Source organism: Chionomys nivalis, chromosome 9 (assembly GCF_950005125.1).
Source record: "Chionomys nivalis chromosome 9, mChiNiv1.1, whole genome shotgun sequence".
Taxonomy (NCBI): domain Eukaryota; kingdom Metazoa; phylum Chordata; class Mammalia; order Rodentia; family Cricetidae; genus Chionomys; species Chionomys nivalis.
The window spans coordinates 39,375,079-39,394,004 of NC_080094.1; the positions used below are offsets into that span (position 1 = coordinate 39,375,079).

Consider the following 18,926-nt stretch of genomic DNA (forward strand, 5'->3'; position numbering starts at 1 on the left):
TCCTTGCTCTCAAAATGTCATACAACTACAGTGTTTTATTCAAGAAACTCTTACTTTCGTTGAGTAATTTGTAAACAGAATTTCATCACAGGTATTTACATATGGTGGGGAGAACTAGGTATGAACTATTGCTTAGCAGATCCACTGGGTATCTTAGAACACTGGGGATCGGAGGCATAAGGGGAGGTCAATGATATGTTTAAAGGTGCCACATATAGACAAAGCAAATCGCCATCTTGAGTTCCAGACCTGCACCCAGCCAGGAGAACTTGTCTGTACATCTCCACTGAAGACTTTCCTCCAAACTGCCGGCCAGTGAGATAGGTATTGTGGGAAGAACTTATGAAGTAGTGAGCCAGGGGGTGATCCATCTCCTGGTAAAGTTCTAAGCGATCTAGGAAGACTGGGGCATTCTCATCGGACATCAGATATCTGCAAAACCCATCACTTGATATGAGGCCTGGGGAGAAAGAAAATCTGAGTGGTACCGCAGCTCTGAAGATGCACATCTTTCATCATGCCCAGCCTTGTTGAAATAGTATAAAAGTCAGAGCGGAAACAACTCGGTAGTTTTTCCCTAGACCCGACACTGTTCAGAACTTGAACAAAATACAAAATTACACATTAAAAGAAGAACAATCTATGACAGTTCTCCAAACGAAGAAACTATGCTATGAACCACAGCAATGAGGGACCTCTGGCTCTTCTACGACCATCCTTGCCGCCTTCTGTCCATCTCCTGGCTTCTCTGGTCAAGTGGGGAATATAATGGCCCAGGATCATCATGACTGGTAACTGAGAATACCTGTAAGATGTGTGTCATTAATTCTAAGTCACCGTTATTTTCATTCAATTGGAGAAATGGTTGCCTTTCAAATTTAAACAAATTATTTTTCTCAATTATCTAAACATTAAAGTCTGACGCTGGTGAAAGACACGGAAACACAGGCCACTGCTGATTTCAGTTACTTTTCTGAATGGAGCAGGGCTTACACGGCAACTGTGGGACGGATAAGCAGTGTTTCAGAAACGCCAGAAGCCTCAGCCCTTTGCTTTTTCATGTAACCATTTACAAGTTATGAAGATAATCTCATTCACATGCACGGAAAAGCTCCACCAATCATCTAAAAGACAGCTCTGGGCCTCGTGCACAGCTTGCTTAGGTCTCACAGCTTGCTCTGCAGGTTTGATGTTGACGAAAGAACTCGTTAGAGACGGCATCACTGTGCCTACAGGCTGTACTACAAGTCCATTTTCCTACTGCCAAATAACAAGACTATCCCAGTTCTTGCAACACTCCCCAAATAGTTTTTCAGGTTAACTACATGTGTGTCTAATCAATAGATCATTTCCAGTGTTTTCAATTTTACAGAACAACTATACCACTGTGTGCATCTGAATCATTTATGCACTTATGTGCACGTATGTGCACGTGTACACACACACAAACACACAGAGTTTATCATTAACTGAATAGATGGCAATCCACAAGGAATACATATTTTGGTTTTTCAAGAAAGGGTTTCTCTTTGTAGCCCTGGCTGTCCTGGAACTCGCTCTGTAGAACAGGCTGGCCTTGAACTCAGAGGTCTGCCTGCTTGAACTCAGAGATCTGCCTGCCTCTACCTCCCAAGTGCTGGGATTAAAGGCATGTGCAACCATGCCCAGCTCTCTCTCTCTCCACATATTAATAATAATAGTAATAATAATAATAAGTTTCTTGCTGGATATGTAGGCCATTTCTAATAACAACTGAAGTATTAAAATAAAAGCTTCTATGCTTCTGTCCTTGGCATATTCATTCATTTGAATAAGAAACACTTTTGAGGCACTGAGATGGGTGCAGAAAAAAGAGCTACATTCCATTTTTACAAAGTTCACATATTATGGGTAAGAAAAATAAGTATATGAATAAATAATTATAATGCTATATTGGAAGTACAAAGCTAGAATGATGAAACAGGATGGTGGGATACTGGTTTAAATACGTGGTCAGTGAAATCTTTTTAAGATTTCATAAATGCATGGGGACAAAATATACAGCCACATGGAGACAAGCCACACAGACACACAGGAGTGGGTCTTTCAGGCAGAAGGTTGAGCAAATGCAGAAATCTTGATGCAAGAATGTGTATTCTCAATTCATTCAATAAATGCAAAGAGGAAAGGGCAACATCTGGGGAATGAGCTGGGCAATGATGCAGGAGAGGGAGCCAAAGGCTGCATCTATTAGGGTTTAGTCCTATGTTCTTGAGATTTTTGTGTTGGGAAGCTTCAGTGGGGTAGAAGAGTACACAATACCATTGGATAGTATCCTAAAAGGCTTACTCTGGCTGCTGTGTGGAGCACAGTACTGGGTACAAAGCAGAACAAAGATGTCACAAGCCAGTTGGCATCGCCCCTGGAAAGGCTGTAGGCTTGAACGTCTGAAACGGTGAGAATGAGGTGGACCTCACGTGCTTTGGTGACAGATCATAAGAGATGTGAAAGGAATAAAACATACAGGGTGATTCCAAAGGTTCTGACTTGAAAAGCTAAGTGAGTAGTGCAACCATTTCTCAGGCTGCGAAAGAAGAGGGATGGAGACAGGACAACCAAGCCATGCTGCAAACACACCTGTTCAACATGCAGACAAGCAGGCCTACTGCAGGCTCCTGGGTTATGGTTGAGATGAGGACTGGAAGATTTACTCTGAAAGTCATATGTTTACAGAAGACACTGAAAGCCAGAGGCCTGCATGGGCACCCACTCCTAGCAGAAAGCATGGAAGAAGCAGAGGTCTAGCATGGGGCTGCCACTATTTGGAGACTGTGTGAGATACTCTCTAGGGTACACACCTGCAAGAGGAAATGCTGAGCTACCAGAGAGGCACATTTTCTACTTTTTGAGCTACTCTCCCAATCCCCAGGTGGTTGTGAACACTTACAACTCTATGAGAAGTGTCTTTTGAGCTGTACTCTTACATTGTTCATTAAGTCAAAAAGAGGCTTTAATTCTCTGTTATTTGTGAAAGGTGTTATTTGTGAAAGGGAGAAGCTGCTTTTTTTTTTTTTTACGGAGAGACTTTTAATCTTCTTTTCTATTGTAGGGATAAAACACCCTGACCAAAATGACTTAGGCGAGAAAGGTAATATTTTAGTCCACAGCCCCAGGTCTGTCACAGCAGGGAAGTGACAGCAGCAGCTGCTTGAGGAGGCTGGCTATATCACATCCATCATCAGCAGGATTTTTTTTTTTAAAAGCTGGTGTCAGTTATAATCAGGTCTTGAAATGACCTAAGGATAACAAAGACACACAAATCATTACATCATCAGTTGCTGAGGAACAGCTGCTCTTGTCTTTGCTTTGAACAGACCACAGCTGACTTCAAGATGCAGAGGGGGCGGCATGAGACACTTCTTATTCATTCTTGAACTTCCAGTGTTACAGTTTGAATGTGAAATGTCCCTCACAGGCTGACATGTTAAGACACCTGGTCCCTAGTGGGTGCCCTTGTTTGGGATGTTACAGAACTGACTGGTGGGGGCAGGTCACTGTGGGTGTGTCTGGATCTGATATTTCTGCTTGCTAGTCCTGTCAGGATGTGAGCAGGTGCCTCGCACTCCTGACAGCACGCCTTTCTGCTAAGACAAACTAAACTTCCCTGAAAATGTGAATGAACCCAAATAAATCCTTGCGCCCCCGTGAGTTACTTCGGTCAAGTATCCTGGTCATAATGACAAAAAAAATAAAAAAGAGCTGCACAAAGCAAGCTTAGGGATGCTGCCAAGTGTCGGGCTCCTGGGCTCCCAGGCATGTCCCTGCGGCAGGGATGAGCTTCAGTTGTCTCAACACTTTTCCTTTGATTACTAGTTGAACTACATGTTGTTTCCGAACCAAAATGAAAGGGACAAAGATCCAGGAATATGGACAACTTGCTGAGACTAGTTAGTGTCCTATCAGTGTGTTTATCTTCCAACCCAGGGATCAAGTATCAAATTAAGTACTAAGTTTATTCAGCTTAGCAAAACAAAAGGGAGCAAAGGCAGGTGCATGTTCTTATGTGACAAATTCTTTTAAAAGATTGCACATAGAGACTGCCTTCTTAGCACTATGCAAAATTAAAACTTAATATATATGCATATACAGTGGATTATCACTACAATGTCCTTATCAACACAGTACATTTTGCAGTGGTATACTTCAGACGGTGTGGATTCACTCGATAGAACATACAAGTTAAATTAGTTTAAAAGCAGGAAAAGAATAAATTAATTACTAATCTTTGAATCTACGGTGCCCCAAAGCATTTAAGATATTTTAATTAAAATTCAAGGGTTTAAACTGTACATTTTCTTTTCTTAGCAAAAAACAAAATTTAATTTGCTTTTTTCTCATTTATATTACCTTTTTTCTTCAAATCTTCATCAGGCTCATACATCTCAATGATCCGCATTGCTCTTTTTGCATCATAAAATGGAAATAAAATTTCATTCAGCCGAGGATCTCGCTGGTGCTATGATGAGAAAATAACTCCATTTAGACCCACGTTCCTCATCCTTAAAGAGATTTCTATGCATATAATCTGTACAACAAGATCCATCTAGACGCTCATATTTGTAATTACGGAGATCAGACTTCACTGCTTTCCTGGCTCTCTCCCTGAACTATACTACATAAAGTTCATCTCTGGACTTATGCTGTTGGAGCTGGACGGTGGAAAAGGGGGCGCTGTGTGGTTTCCTCCCGTTTCAACTTTGAAGAAGACATGAAAGTGTGAGAACGGCAACTGCACTGCCGTCTGCTTCCTACACCTTAGGTCAGTGACTTGCCACAAATAGGTGCAAAAAATGAGAGCGAAGGATCTCTACAGTATTTAAAAATCTAGTATTGAGGTTACCTTTAAAAGTGAAAAGAAAAAATAACGAAAATAAGCGATCACATCAGGTACTAAGTGGCCCAAAGCCCCAAAACAATAGCAACAACAACAAAAAAACCCAAAACTTGAATGTCAGAAAAGTAAATAGTTAAGTTTTAACCTATCTTTCTCTACTAATAAGAGGCTCTTGAGCACTCTGCAAACTTTGTTTTCTTGGAGTCAGAGTTTTCCAAGATGATATAATTGTAATGATGAAAATGAATCAGCAAAGAATCATTATAAGTGTATATTATATAAAAACAAGTTTAAAATACAGCATCTCAGGGCACCTTCTCTCTAAAACTGCACACACTCTGCTCTGGAAGAAGTCCCCAGCAGAGTGCATGGAAGAAGGCTCTGATGGAAGCTGCCGATAGCCACCTCTCCCAGTCAGCACCCAAGATGCTTCGTACATTGAAGGAGCAACATACTTCCTGCACTGAGGATGCCCTGTCTTCCTGGAATGGCGAGAAGCCCATGTACCTACTCACTACCTAACTAAGCTATGTGTGTGTGCATGCTTATATATATGTGCGTGTGTATGTGTGTATGAATAGGGGTATGCACATGTCACGGCATGTGTCTGGAGGCAGTGTATCCACTAAACTTTTTGACAGTTCACTGTGGATGACAGGATTGCATTATGTCCTCTCCCAACTGAATAAAACGTAAGCTTTCAGAGACTGATGGGCCAATAAGCAGATGTGCGCAAGAATTGCTTAACGTATCATACTTTGGCAACAACTCTTTACCCAGATGCATGCACAGATTTGCAATAATATTATTGGAAAGATGCTTAAGAAGCAACTGTTCATATGGCCCTCTTTTTCTCTGCTGAGGGATGGTCACCTGTAAAGGGGGCTATGTACAGAACAATACCTTTGGCCAATGGAACACTTGACTTTAACTAAAGCAGAGACATCTCTAGACTCTCCTTGTACAGTTTAAAGTGTTAAAGTGAAAGGATTAATATCTTTATTGACAGTCTATCCTGATGAAGCATTCTTCTGTTAAAATATTACTGATTATGCCCATGTCTATGCTAGACTGGAAACTGTTATGCTAATAGCAGGGCTTGATACTTTAGAGAATAGCGATGAGATCTGTAGAGAAAGAGAAACTGATGTGGACAGGGGGATGCCAGGCAAGTGAAGACATGCTAGAGCCTGGAAGGATTGCTACACCCCATAAGGATCGGATATAGCATACAGCAAACCCCAGTATTCAAGGGTGTTGGGGGATGCAAACCCCTGGCCCCTTGACTTTCTTTGCCTGCTGGAGCGAACTGAGCAAAACAACTTGTTTTCCTGTGCCTGCCGCTGGTGTGAGCACAAGGCCCTTGTGAGTTCCTGATGGCAGGGGGGGTGAATTCTGGTGGGTTTTACAGCTGGAAATCCCAAGAGCTGTGGCGTGGCTATCAGTTAAGGATCCCTATATAAGCTTCCCTGGAGCAAAATAAAGTTGGCATTCTTGTATCAAGGATGACCTATGTCCCCGTGTCTCTGTCTGTGTGAGTGTGTTTTTAAATCTCCAGCACAGTTCCTGGCTTGTGTACCTTCCCTTAGAACAGACATTGCGCATTACACAAGGGGATTAAGGTCTCCCCTGGGGTGAGAGGAATCATTTAAAAGCATTCAAAGAAATAAAATCCTAACCACTCTCTAGACATCTTTCCTCCGATAAACTAGAACTAAATAAGATGGATAAGGGATGGAAAGGGATCTTTTCATACCCCAACATAGTCACACTCAGTTATCCTTGGTTTCTTTCCTAGTAAAATTAAGTCTTTTGACTTAAACAGGAGATCACTGGTGAGTATTTGGGACATAGAGAACTGATGGGGCAAATCCATATGACTTAAGAAGAGGAAGAAAAATGGGATACAGTTATGGGGGAGAAAACAGATACAATGGGAAAGGGGGAAGGAAATTCGGACATTTCTGGGTGTTTTTACACATGTACATATTAACATGGTGCTGCTTAAAATGTGATGTGTGGATGGCAGGAGCGGCATCACCATCACCTGGGAGAGTTTAAAGACTGGGGATTCTGGGGGCCTCTCCTCAGACCTCCTGAAATTGAGTCCCCAGGTGGAACCAGGAATTATTTGGGGTGCAAGCAGATCTAGTCAGCTTTCCCGGTAATTCTGACTCGCTCAATTTAAGCATTCCTGCTCTAGAGTAGGAGGTGTGCCTCTATTGCTTGCTCAGCCCTGTGGGCTAAATCTCCAGTACTGCACAGATCAGGTGCGGTGGAACTTGTCTGTGTAATTGCAGCACTTGGAAAGCAGGGCCGGGAGGATCAGAAGCTCAAGGACATCTTATGCTACATAGTGGACTGGAGGCTGGCCCTCTTAGAAATGAAAGAAGGAAGGAAGGAAGGAAGGAAATAAGGAAGGAAGGAAGGAAGGAAGGAAGGAAGGAAGGAAGGAAGGAAGGGAGAAAAAAATAAAAAGAGGAAAAAGCATTGATTTAAACTGTAACCACAAGCATTTTAATTCATGACAAAAAAACAAAAGTAAGAAAATCCCATCTAACTAAATACTGCAAGGCCGGACTAATCATATGACCTGTGCTCCTAATTAAGCTTTATCCATTAAAATGTAATTAGAGGGCATCATATTCATATGATCATCTGTCTAGTAGAAGGAATAGCCAGGAAAACAGCACATATCCATACTTGCTACCTAAGGTGTTTATAGTCTTAGCCAAAGAGATTTGGAGCTGGAGAGATGGCTCAGAGGTTAAGAGCATTGCCTGCTCTTCCAAAGGTACTGAGTTCAATTCCCAGCAACCACATGGTGGCTCACAACCATCTGTAATGAGGTCTGGTGCCCTCTTCTGGCCTGTAGGCACACACACAGACAGAATATTGTATACATAATAAATAAATATTTTTTTTAAAAAAAAGAGATTTAAGTGCAGACAAAATAAAATTCCACTCTGTCTTTGTACCTGCTCTGCCAGAAAATATAATCTTTTCTTTCCCCCAAATTTTCACATTTTAAAAGGTGACAAAGCCTGGTCCCTCTGAATAATCTAGAGGCAGGGAAACAAATGTAAGGTTTGCATTTTTTCATCCTAGTGAGGAAGAATGCTACACATCATCACATCTAGGTGACCGCAGAGTAACAGGGTGCACAAGAGTTCAAGTCAGAGACAGCACAGCGCAGCAGGTCGCCACAGCTCTGAGACACCATCAGCTTCCACTCAGATAAACAACAAGCCCAGCATTTCACTTCCTGGCATCCAGAGCTTTCTAAATGAGGTTCTAAATAGCTCTGAAGAGTCGGTCATGGAAACCTGTGCCAAGCAAATGAGATCTATCATAAGAGGCCCCCACAACTCTGTCCTTAGCTTTACTGAGAAAATGTGTCAACCGCCTTTGGGTACAAGTGCGCTGGGGGAGATGGATGCTGATCTAATATTTAAAAATGGTATAGAAAGGGAGCTGAACAATCAGCAAGGCTGGGCTCACACAGAATGGAATACTCTCCTCTCTTCCTCTCTCTTTTATCTTCTCATCTAAGAACAAGGATATTGTAAAGAGAACAGTTTTAGGTACTCTCTTACATACTTCCAATTAAAACATGTAAAAACCAGCTTCAACTCTAATGTGCTCCTATGTGTGGTGATGTGTGTGAGGGAGTAGATAACCAGCGATAAAGTCATGTTATGTTTTGTCTTTGTTTCTAACTGTCTCCATGTAAGACCCATTTCCTCTTTCTTATTTTGGTTTCTCCTGCTCTCTGGGCAGTTCTCAATTCTCCATCAACTTCCTTAGCTGTTATTATGCTTACTGGAAGCAAAACAGAAACAGAGGTGGCATTGAAATCAATTTATTTCATTAACAACGGGGGAAAAAGCAAAACCACCTGACCCTAGAGACTGCATTAGTCCTGCTACACACAGCTGAGGTGATAGGAGAGCCTGACGCTGGCAGCTCCCAGCATGCACCTCCGCCAGTTCTCCATAACTCTAGCTTGCTGTTCTTCATGATTCTGGTGAAGGACGTTTCCTTCTATCCACTGGATAGAACCCAGAGGCGCTGTGATACTAAAGGTTTAGCTGTGAGTGTAAACTTGTCTAACTAAATTCTTTATGGAGAACAACAAAATATATTTATTATGCTCAGATTTCCCCCCACTCCACTAAGCACCCCAAGAAGTCATCCTGTTAGCCTAGACAGTGCTGCACAACTTCCTCTGGCACACATGTTGCCTGTGCATCTTGTTAAGCGCAGGTTACTGACTCAGTATCTGCATTGCTAATACACTGCTGAGGGACACTAATGCTGCCTGTCTGGGGATTCAAGCTATGGCCATCTGTGACTAAGAGGCCCTGGAAAGCAGATGAGAAATGAATTCAAAGCTACCACTGAGGGAAGAGAGGCACATACCCTACACAGTAACTAAGTAAAAGACTAAAGTTTTCTCCCCTTCTACCTCTTGAAGGTAGAGATTAATATACTAATCAGAAAGAAAGAGTGAGATTTACAGGCTGGAAGATGGCAGAAGCCAGTACACTATTGGCTAACTGGAAGGGGCTTTCTTTTCCTCGGTCAGTGCCAGTCAATGAATCTTGTTGTATATTCACCTATTGATTCTTTGTGGTTATAACTGGTTCTCATGTACCCTGAAATTTGCATACATAGTGACCAGGGCCTTCGCCTTCCAGTGTTCCTCATTTTCTCTTGTCTTGCTGCATGACGCTGGATCCCAAGTAACAGTGAAACTGCCTGTTGAGGTTACAAGGTTGAGGTCCTTAGAAAATGTTGAGGTCGGATCTTTTTAAGGTCACAGACCTTTATGTTCCAAACCCTAGTGCATTCCGGATGAGCTCTGCCTCCTTGCATTACAGGATTTGAAGCTGCCATGCCTAAAGCTATTTTGATTCTGGAGAAATTAGTGGGATAAGAGTAGAACTGTACATAGAATGTGCAAGAAGCCAGTCGGGGGCTGGGGATGTGGGGCGACAGTGGAGGGGAAAGAAAGCCATATTTGGAGATGACACTGTGATGGAAATCCCAGGGCATATACTGTTCTGGAATGTCCTGTTGCCTCCCTAGGACCTACAGAAATCTACAATCACACCGATTCCACCAGTCTCATCTAAACATTCAGGGTATTTCCTTGCTTAAAGAGAAGCCAAGGGAAAAGAAATATCAAGAACAAAGCCTGTGATGGTCTACTGCAGCAGCAACAGTGAACGCTTGCTTCATCATAAAGAACATGGAGGGCAGAGCCAGAGAAGTATGAGAGACCTGTTCTCTTTAAATAATTTGGGTTAAAAAGTAAAAGCTTACAGATTTTACGAGTAAAAATTTTAAAATCTTTGGAATAATGAAATTTGATAACTAAGTAGACAAAGAAACCAATCTGTGAGAGGAAATGAATTCCACAAGAGGTGCAAGAGCAACACCTATCCTCTGGACTTTAGAATTGCTTCCGAACTCCAAGAGCACAGCGCAGTAGGAAGTGCATGCTGGCCCAGGAAGTGCTGATGAACTGACCATGAGCTAAGGTTTCCTCCTCTCTCTCTCTCACCAGGAAGTGCTGATGAACTGACATGAGCTAAGGTTTCCTCCTCTCTCTCTCTCACCAGGAAGTGCTGATGAACTGACCAGGAGCTAGGGTTTTTTCCTCTCTCCCTGTCATAATGTTTTCCACCTAGAAAGCCAGATTCCTGCCCATCTTATCAGATTTAAGATTATCAATAAACCAAAATACACAAAAAAAGCTACCGGAAACAAAAGAAAACAAACAGCAAGAAGGAGGAGGAAGGGTTAAGAAAATAAAGGGGGACCAGTTAACTTCAGAGAACTATGGCACAAGAATATGGCTAATATCCGGGTAAAGATTACAATCACAGGATTCAGATGATACAGTGGAGAGGACTGGAAAGACTGAGGACATTTTCAAGTGAATAAATACTGCATTGCCCTGAGCAGATTCCTCAAAGGCGGAAGCATCTGTGTGGGTATATAGAGTCCCTCTCTTTGTTGTCTCAGCGCATGTGTGCTTGTGTTAACAGTTTCTGACATGTAGCCCTATGAACCGGAACCCATGAGCCTGCACACATCAGGAAGAGAAGACCTTTGGCAAAGGTGTGATTTGCTTGTGCAAAGTGGCACACCAGGGACTGCTCATTCTCTTTGCTGAGGTATTACCTGGTGTCTAATGTGATGCTTCCTCCCTCTCCTCTCTGCTGGGGATTGAACACAGGGGCTCATGGATGCTGGGTATGTGTTCTTCCACCGCACAACTCCATCAGCCCAGTCCTGTCTCTTCAGGCATGTCCTTGTTGTATGGTATGATTGTGAACTTCTTTCCAAATAAGACCGTGTTGTCCACTCCTTACTCACATTTTTCTGACTATTTATGTGTGTGGGGAAAGTTGAATTTTTCTTTTCGGATTAAAAAGAGCCTTTGCGGGTTTTGCTAAAAACACTTTGTATATGAAAAAAAAGTTCTTTTTGGTTAAAACAACAAAAGTTATGACTTTTACTTGTTCTAAGATATTTTTAAGCAAATTTTGTTGCTCGTTTAGTTGCTAAATGTATCGTGTTCTACATTCAGCTCTGAGTTTGTTTTGAAAATAAAGAATGAAAATTTAACCTGCAATCTAGTTGGCCTAACACTATATTTGCCTAGAAGCTCAAGGGTCAAATTTTGAACCTACATCTTTGTCTTACATGCAAACCATTAAAAGACAAAAATATAGGTTTCTAGTCCATGCAAAGGTTTGAGGGGAAGTTAGCATCGGAGAATCCAAATATAGTAACATAAACTCAGTCTGTCCTCTTTCTATTTATGAGATCAATGTAGACTCAAGGTACCTTAAAAAATCATCTTGCAAAAAAACACAGACACATTTAATTCAATAAATACATTACAAAATTCACACATACACACGGAACCAGAGCTACACATCACAGCATGAAACCGACAGGAAGTGGTGTGCAAAGCCAGCGTGGAGGAGGCACAAGGACACACGGGCAGGCGGTGGCTGATTTTTGCACCTGGTCAAGCCATCATGGAAAGATCAGCGGGTCAGAAGCCAAGCGAGTAAGGGTGCGTGATGCAAGCATGCAGTGAGGACACCGGGGAGGCAAGCCACGGCACACAGACTCATGGAGTTAATGTATGAAAAAGCTTACTTCGTTTAGAAAGCTCACTAATTGGTCTACCGTTAAATAATCAGTTTTGTCTCCATTGCTGAAAAGAAATGTATTAGAAAAAGTAAGTTTCTGTATGATGCTACAGTAGGTACGATTTACATGTTGACATTTGCGCATAACTCTAAACTCATTTTCTAACCCTGAAGTAGGTGGATTCTCAAGAGTGGTCAGGGCCTGTAGAGGGGGCAGGAGGAACCCAAGAACAGCGACAGAGGAAAGATAGCATTCCCACTAGGTCACAGAAGTTGCCTGTAATATGCAGTTCTTTAGCTCTACCAAAAGACATTCCTTCAGAAACAACATGTAAGTCATCCATTTGAAATTAACTGGAATGAATGAACTTCTCAACCACATATTAACATTCCATCCAAATCGAATCTAGTTAGTTCACATAATGGGTTAATACCTAAAGGAGCAGGTTAAAATTGTAGGTCGTTAGTAAAGCCAATGCCGGGGAGGGGGGACGTTCCAAGTGCTGTAATTAATCTATGTCAAAGTTTCTTTAAAGAAAAAAAAAAACCTCAGAGTGGATTTCTATACTAATAAATTAAGGGGTGAAAAATGTAACCCTGACCAGATATACTAGAGCTAGCGACATATATTTAAAGATTACAGCAAAGATGGTTTCAAAATTTATAGGGGCAAAGATAGCACTGCATAACACCTCCTCACAACGAGAACTTACATTTTCTTATAAAGGTCTTCTATGTCTGTCCGAGGACAAATCTTTTGTGTCAGTTCATAGAACTTTTCATAAGTAAATGCGGCAGGCTCAATTTCATCATTCTGTGAAGAAGAAAAAGGACAGGCATTGAAGGAACATCTTTCCCCTTCTTAAAGAGCGGTGATCTATAAGGTCCTGAAGTAAAAGCCCTGGGCACAGCAAATGAGGCTTCCCCAGCGATCATGATGGCGTGGATGACATGTGAGACACTTAGTGACACCTGCCTCCAGCACAGCTTTCTCTGGGAAATCTCTCATCGATGGAATATACAGAAATTTCTCCCTCTCTCCTTGAGGGAGGAAAGTAAGTGCTCCCACAGTGGATATAAGATCATCAAGTCCAACATTTAATGACACCTATTTTGTGAATTTTTAGAGGATCACAGAGCAACCAATGGGATTTACCTGTCACACTGAAATGTAACTTTCAAACAAGAGTCGGAGACACACGTCTCTCTTGCAGTACAAAAATTAATTTCAATGGCTTGAATACAAAGGGTCGTGAGCATAAATGGATGAGACAGAAAGGAATCCTTCATGAAATCCTGCAAGGCTGTGCAGAGGAACTGAATTTATTAGTTAATAATTCATGCTGATGCTAGGCTAGGCTAAGGCAGTGTGGCTGGGTGTTCTAAAATAAACTCCATAAACTAGAAATAACAGCTGCCCCCTTTCATCTCACCTTAATAAAGTTGACAAAAAAATCATCTTGAAGTGAAATAGTTGGATTTGAAAACACTTTGAAAAGTGTGACCATGGTCAGTGGAAGGTGAGAAGGAAAATTAACTGTTCTCTGTGTCACTGGCTCCAACTGATGCCCGTTTAACACAGTAACCCAGCTTATCACAGATGGGTGGACCAACAAACAACAGTGACAACGGTTTTAGGAATATGGCTAAGTCGGAGAATACCTTTCCGCTGGGCAGACCCAATTCCTTGAGGGCTTGAAAGATCACCTTTTCCGTTTTCCCCGATGCAAAGGTTCTAGTAATACTAGATCAGGAGAGAAAAAAAAAAACAAAACAACGGGTTACTGCTCATTCTGTTTTCTCTGATGCAACAGTCCAAATACCTTAGAGATGATTGGTTTGGGGAGAAGGAAAAAAAAAATAAAACTACCTTTTAGTTGACAGTTAAAATAACCCCACATTAACTCTTCTCTCTGGTTACCAGAGCCAATTCTAGTCCTTTCGGTGTTTGCGAACAAGTGGGCGTTGGACAAATGCAATGATCCATTTGGATCCTAAGAACTGGTGTTCTTGGGAAGAAGCAGGAAAGTGGCTGATGGTCTAGCGGCTCTCAAAGTGCATGTGAATGAGGTTTGCATGTAGGGAAGGCATGTGGCTCCTGTTCTCCTGGCCTGCAGGTTCACGACAGTGGACACCCAGTACCAGACATATTATGGCTGTTTTCATCTAAACTCCCTTGAGACACCCTGCTACGCTAGCCTTCTAAAGGTCTAGGATTTTACCAGGACCCAATTAATTATTTCATCAGAATCATGACACTTCCCAAGACATAGCATTTCTGAATAGCCTTTTAACTAGTTTGTACTAGTTAATTTTGGTAGTAAATTGCACTAAAAAACGCTAGTCAAATTTTAACACCTTATTGGCCAAACTTGCTTATGTAAAAGGAGGAGAGAACACCCTACATACATTATAGATGTGTCAGAGATACTTACAATGAAAACTATCTGCGTGAAAGGTTAGGGGATATTTGTTAGCCAGACACCTTGTGCACATGGCAACCAGTTTTGTCTCTGCCTATCCAGGGGGCTTATTCGCTCATAGATTAAAAGCCCAGGTCATGAATTACTATGGTCCTTGAAAGCCTAAATTTAGATGGGCAGGCTTCACTGAAGATGACTTTCAGCTGTGAAATGTGGCTTTTCAATGGAGCATTAGCGTCTCACACACAACTTTCATGTACTTCCCACTGTTTCTGTTCAGTGAACGGGCAGGCACTGACAGCCAGTTCCTCTTGGTGAGTGTGAGAAAGCACTGCTTCAGCTGCAGAGTGCAGCTTACCGAATTAAACCCAGAGGAAGGAGCTTTAGATAAATGCATCCAGATGTGTCTGTTTAAACCATTATAGTTTTATATTAGGTCCATGAAGGCTCCAAGAAGTTTTTTAAGTGTTCTTGAGACAAATGTATTCACGCATACGGGAGGCTAACAGTGGAGCGCAGGTGTGCCAGGCAAACAAGGAAAGCAGATAATGGCTTTCTAGCAGAGTGGCATGTCTATATTTTCTTGTCTGGAGAGTTCATTCAACTTTTAGATACCGACGTGGAATAGATACCGTTTGACCTTTCCAGAGTGGCTACTCAATGTGACTTTATCCAAGTATGCATTGATATAATAATTGAGGGGCCACAGCAAGGTTAGGGTGAATAATCTGTGTGTGGCAATCTTGGGGGTCTCCTAGCCTACTCAAGGCTGCTGGATTAGACAGGACTGGTTATGACATGGTGAAACTGACCACTGTGGCCATGAGGTAGGAAGTATGGAGTCCACGCCATTCCTGCAAAGGAGAAGGAAGGCACCATGGGGCCGTGAGGAAAGTAGTCTTTTGGTGAGCGCCTAGCTAAGTGTCGAGAAACAGAACTTAGAATAAGAAGGTCAGGAGCAAGGAGATGGGAGAGACAGGTGCAGACTTCTCAGATGTGAGTAGAGTCTGGGCAGCCTACAGACACATTTTCTCACTGCACGTAAAAAGAGAAGCCAGAATGGAAAATAGGCACAGTGGCATCAGTGAGACTATTTCCCTAGAGTAATGTTTACTGCCTTTGCTCCAGACACCTTTCCAAATCATTATTGAGTCTGAAAATTCATCTACTGTGATTGCGAGGCTGAGGAGGGAATTGGAATTCTCTGGTTTCCGGAAAGATGTTCTTCAACCATGGTTCTGAGAACAACACACTAATCACACACAGTTTGAGACATTTTAGACATCATGGGAGTATTTCTTGGCAACATACATACTTATAGTATGTTGATAAAGGGACTGTAACATTATAATAACTTCTATATAATTCACTGGCCAACGAGGTCTGCTTAGTGTTTCAAGCTACTAGGTGCTCAATGAGATTTTTTTTTTTTCTTGAGACAGGGTCTCTAGCCTAGAATGGACATGCACTCCCTACAACCTCACAGTTCTGGGACTAAGACATGTACAATCAAACCTCCATTTAGGGAAACCAAGGCTTTGAACACACTAGGCAAGGTCCCGAGCAACTACGCTACATGTCAATTTTCTCAATGAGATTTTATTCAGTCAAAATAAACTGTCATTCCTTCCCTTAAAGGAATTTACGAAAGCAAATACACTGGAGCTGTGCTCAGTCCTGCCACAGCTCTGGCTAAATTCTGTATTCCAGGGTCTCTGTAAATGACTAGGAGAATATAAGCCTAGACACGAAGGGAGTCCCCTTTGTGCCCATATGTGACCTTCAGTGTTTCTAAGACTTTTGCACACCAACTTCTGACACAGTCACAAAAGACTTCCAGTGAAGGAGCAGGGCACTGCCCTTTGTAGGGTACTGCAGCTTTAGGACATGGATGGATGGATTGTGCAGACCATGTTGCTAATACTGTTATACCCGAGGTTCTTGGCCTTTCCTTTACTGGCCCCTCCAGTCACTGTCCACAAGAATGTAGGTCTCCATCACTCGACTCTCTAGCCATAGGTCACATTCTGGTCACAAGGAATGTGAGACAGCAGAGTTATTTTTCAAGTAGGAAGATGAACTTTGGTAAGCAGGTGTGTTTGAGAGAAAGGCAGGATGTGCAAGGTCACAGACAGAAAAAGAAAAGAAACAAGAGGCAAGGAGCTAGCCCCCTTCCTCCATCATCCCTGCAATTTCCTGGGTACTATAGTCTGATTTAATGTTCAAGAGCAGGGGCCTTTCCCGAGCCACACAACGACTACGAAGCCAGATCCCCTTTTAACACAATGTGCATTATATTAATAGTTTCCATTTTAAAACCCCAGAGTGGTGGTGAGGAAGTGACATTTTAAAAAGTGTTTATCCTTCACATCCATTAAAACATTCAGGACGATTTCCACGTAAGGGTTGGAAGACCATCTACCAGAAGAGTTATCTGCCTTTCATTGGCTTGGTATCAATTGTACATCAATTCTCACAGCCCGACCCCAAGTCACAGGTGGCTTGTGTTAAGCACCTATTAATAATGAAAAGCACACACACACACACAAAAATCCACGTTAAAAGAGCTAAAGACAACACCAAAATAGCTAGGCCATTTCTAGCAAAGTGGTGGTAACGATTCTAGAAGTGAACAAGCTGCCCAGGGACCCAAGAACCGGAACTATGATATGATAACATGATGGGCAGAAGGCAGATGAGTGGAACCAGAGTTACTGATGAGAGGCGCCTGGATCTTAATCTTCCCGTTTCCATTCAATCTGTTTTTTTCAGCCTTTATCATGGAAAAAGGAACTGAATAAAGCATAACAGACTTCTGTCCCTCACACTACCATGTATACTCTCTAAAGCATGGCTATGCATTGTTTGTGGCAAGACTTCTCGGGAACAATGAACCTTTCTATTGCTCATGTTAAGGAAAGTTTTCAATAAAATAAGGATCCTTCTGAAATGTCTTTGGTAACAGCTTCCCTGCAGGGGTGCTCACAGGGATTTTTTTTCCTAAAAATAAACTTCTAAAAAGCTGACTTGTTTGAAAAATATTATTGAAAACCTTCCTTCACTTGAGCAGTAGCAAGGCAGGAAAGAACCCTATATATGGATCTGTTAAAGACCACAACAAACGTTTGGGGTCTGCGGCCTGGTAAGCAATCATGAAAGGTTTAATAGAAAAGATGCTGCACAGGGTCATCTTCATGGTATCTATGTATTCTAGTCTCCCATAAACACATATTGCAGACATGTCACCTGGGAGCTTAAGTTCATGATCCCCATAGCTATAGAACTGAGAAAAATGATGGTATCTAGGGTGTTTCTTCTCTGTATGACAATGTAAGGGGGCGACAGAGACATTTGCACAGGGGTACAGAATAGAAGCCTTGGTGTAGAATGAAGTACGTAGATAGAGAAGCGGGGAAATGACCCTGGAAATGACCAGGAGTAGCCAGAATGCCACAGCTAAATTGCACCTACCCATTCAAATGTTCCGCACTTGCTGACTTGTTTGTCTTGTGTGCTAAAGATGGATCAGTCTAGGACAACCCTCTTCTAGGTCTCGTTGTTTGTCAGTGTGTGTCTTTACTAACGTCATTTCCAAAGAGAACATTAACATGAATTTGAGTCGAAAAATCCTGGTAGGCGTGGGCTGGTATAGGGGGAGTCTGTTTGCTTCAGGCTAAAGGGCACATATCTCCTGGTCTCATGTGGACAGACGATGCCCTAGGGCTGAGCCCAGCTTCTTTGATGTCCATGAATGCTTACATAAACATCAAGTAATATGACCCAGGAGAGTTTCGTCAAGAATTTCCATAGCTACCCTCACAAGACCTGACAGAGACACACAGGCCATTAGCAAACCCTAAACTGTGAAAGGAAGTGAGACACAGAAAAGAGGGAAGCGTAGGGACTCCTCCCAGAATGAAATGTGCCGGAACCATTCGAGAACACGTGGGGAAGACGTGTCTGGCTCACACCCTCTTCCTTTCGGGTTCCTTCTGCCTTTTGTTTTCTGTCACTGTTCACTAGGACTGGTGAGGGAGGAAGCTCGTCCAACATGAAAATCTGTCCTTGGGATTGGGACTAGCACATTATAAAAGTGCACATGAGACAGCTCTCTGGCCTTCTTCAGGTAAGGGCACCCCTGGAAGGAATCAGTCTGCAATCTGGAAATCCCGCACTGGCACCCTGGTCATGCATCAGCCTCCCAAACGGTGAGAAATGAGCTTCTGCTGTGTATATGCAAAAGTCTCTGGCACTCTGCTATGGCAGCTGAATTTAGGGGAAGCCCCACCTCTTCTAGGGACCGAATGAGCAGCAGCCTTGGATGGGGAGGTGTTGACCAGAGGCACTGACTTGCCACAGTGCACCTTCACAATGGGGGGATCTAGCCAGAGGGAGGGAGGGAGCTGTTGCTCAGATAAGTGGGGGAACACAACATGAATCGTGAAAGCCCAGTGA

General features: G+C 42.5%; 1 protein-coding gene across 7 annotated transcripts in view; it reads right to left on the bottom strand.

Annotated features, from left to right (window-relative positions):
* Positions 1 to 18,926, bottom strand: part of Plcb4 (phospholipase C beta 4) — a 371,211-nt gene that overhangs the window by 65,943 nt on the left and 286,342 nt on the right. For all 7 annotated transcript variants that reach the window (XM_057780480.1, XM_057780478.1, XM_057780479.1 and 4 more), the window contains 5 exons: positions 13,711 to 13,792; positions 12,762 to 12,862; positions 12,056 to 12,113; positions 4,387 to 4,495; positions 250 to 460 (listed from right to left, as the gene is read on the bottom strand). In XM_057780480.1, the coding sequence (XP_057636463.1) occupies positions 250 to 460; positions 4,387 to 4,495; positions 12,056 to 12,113; positions 12,762 to 12,862; positions 13,711 to 13,792 (561 nt within the window). The remainder of the gene's footprint in view (positions 1 to 249; positions 461 to 4,386; positions 4,496 to 12,055; positions 12,114 to 12,761; positions 12,863 to 13,710; positions 13,793 to 18,926) is intronic.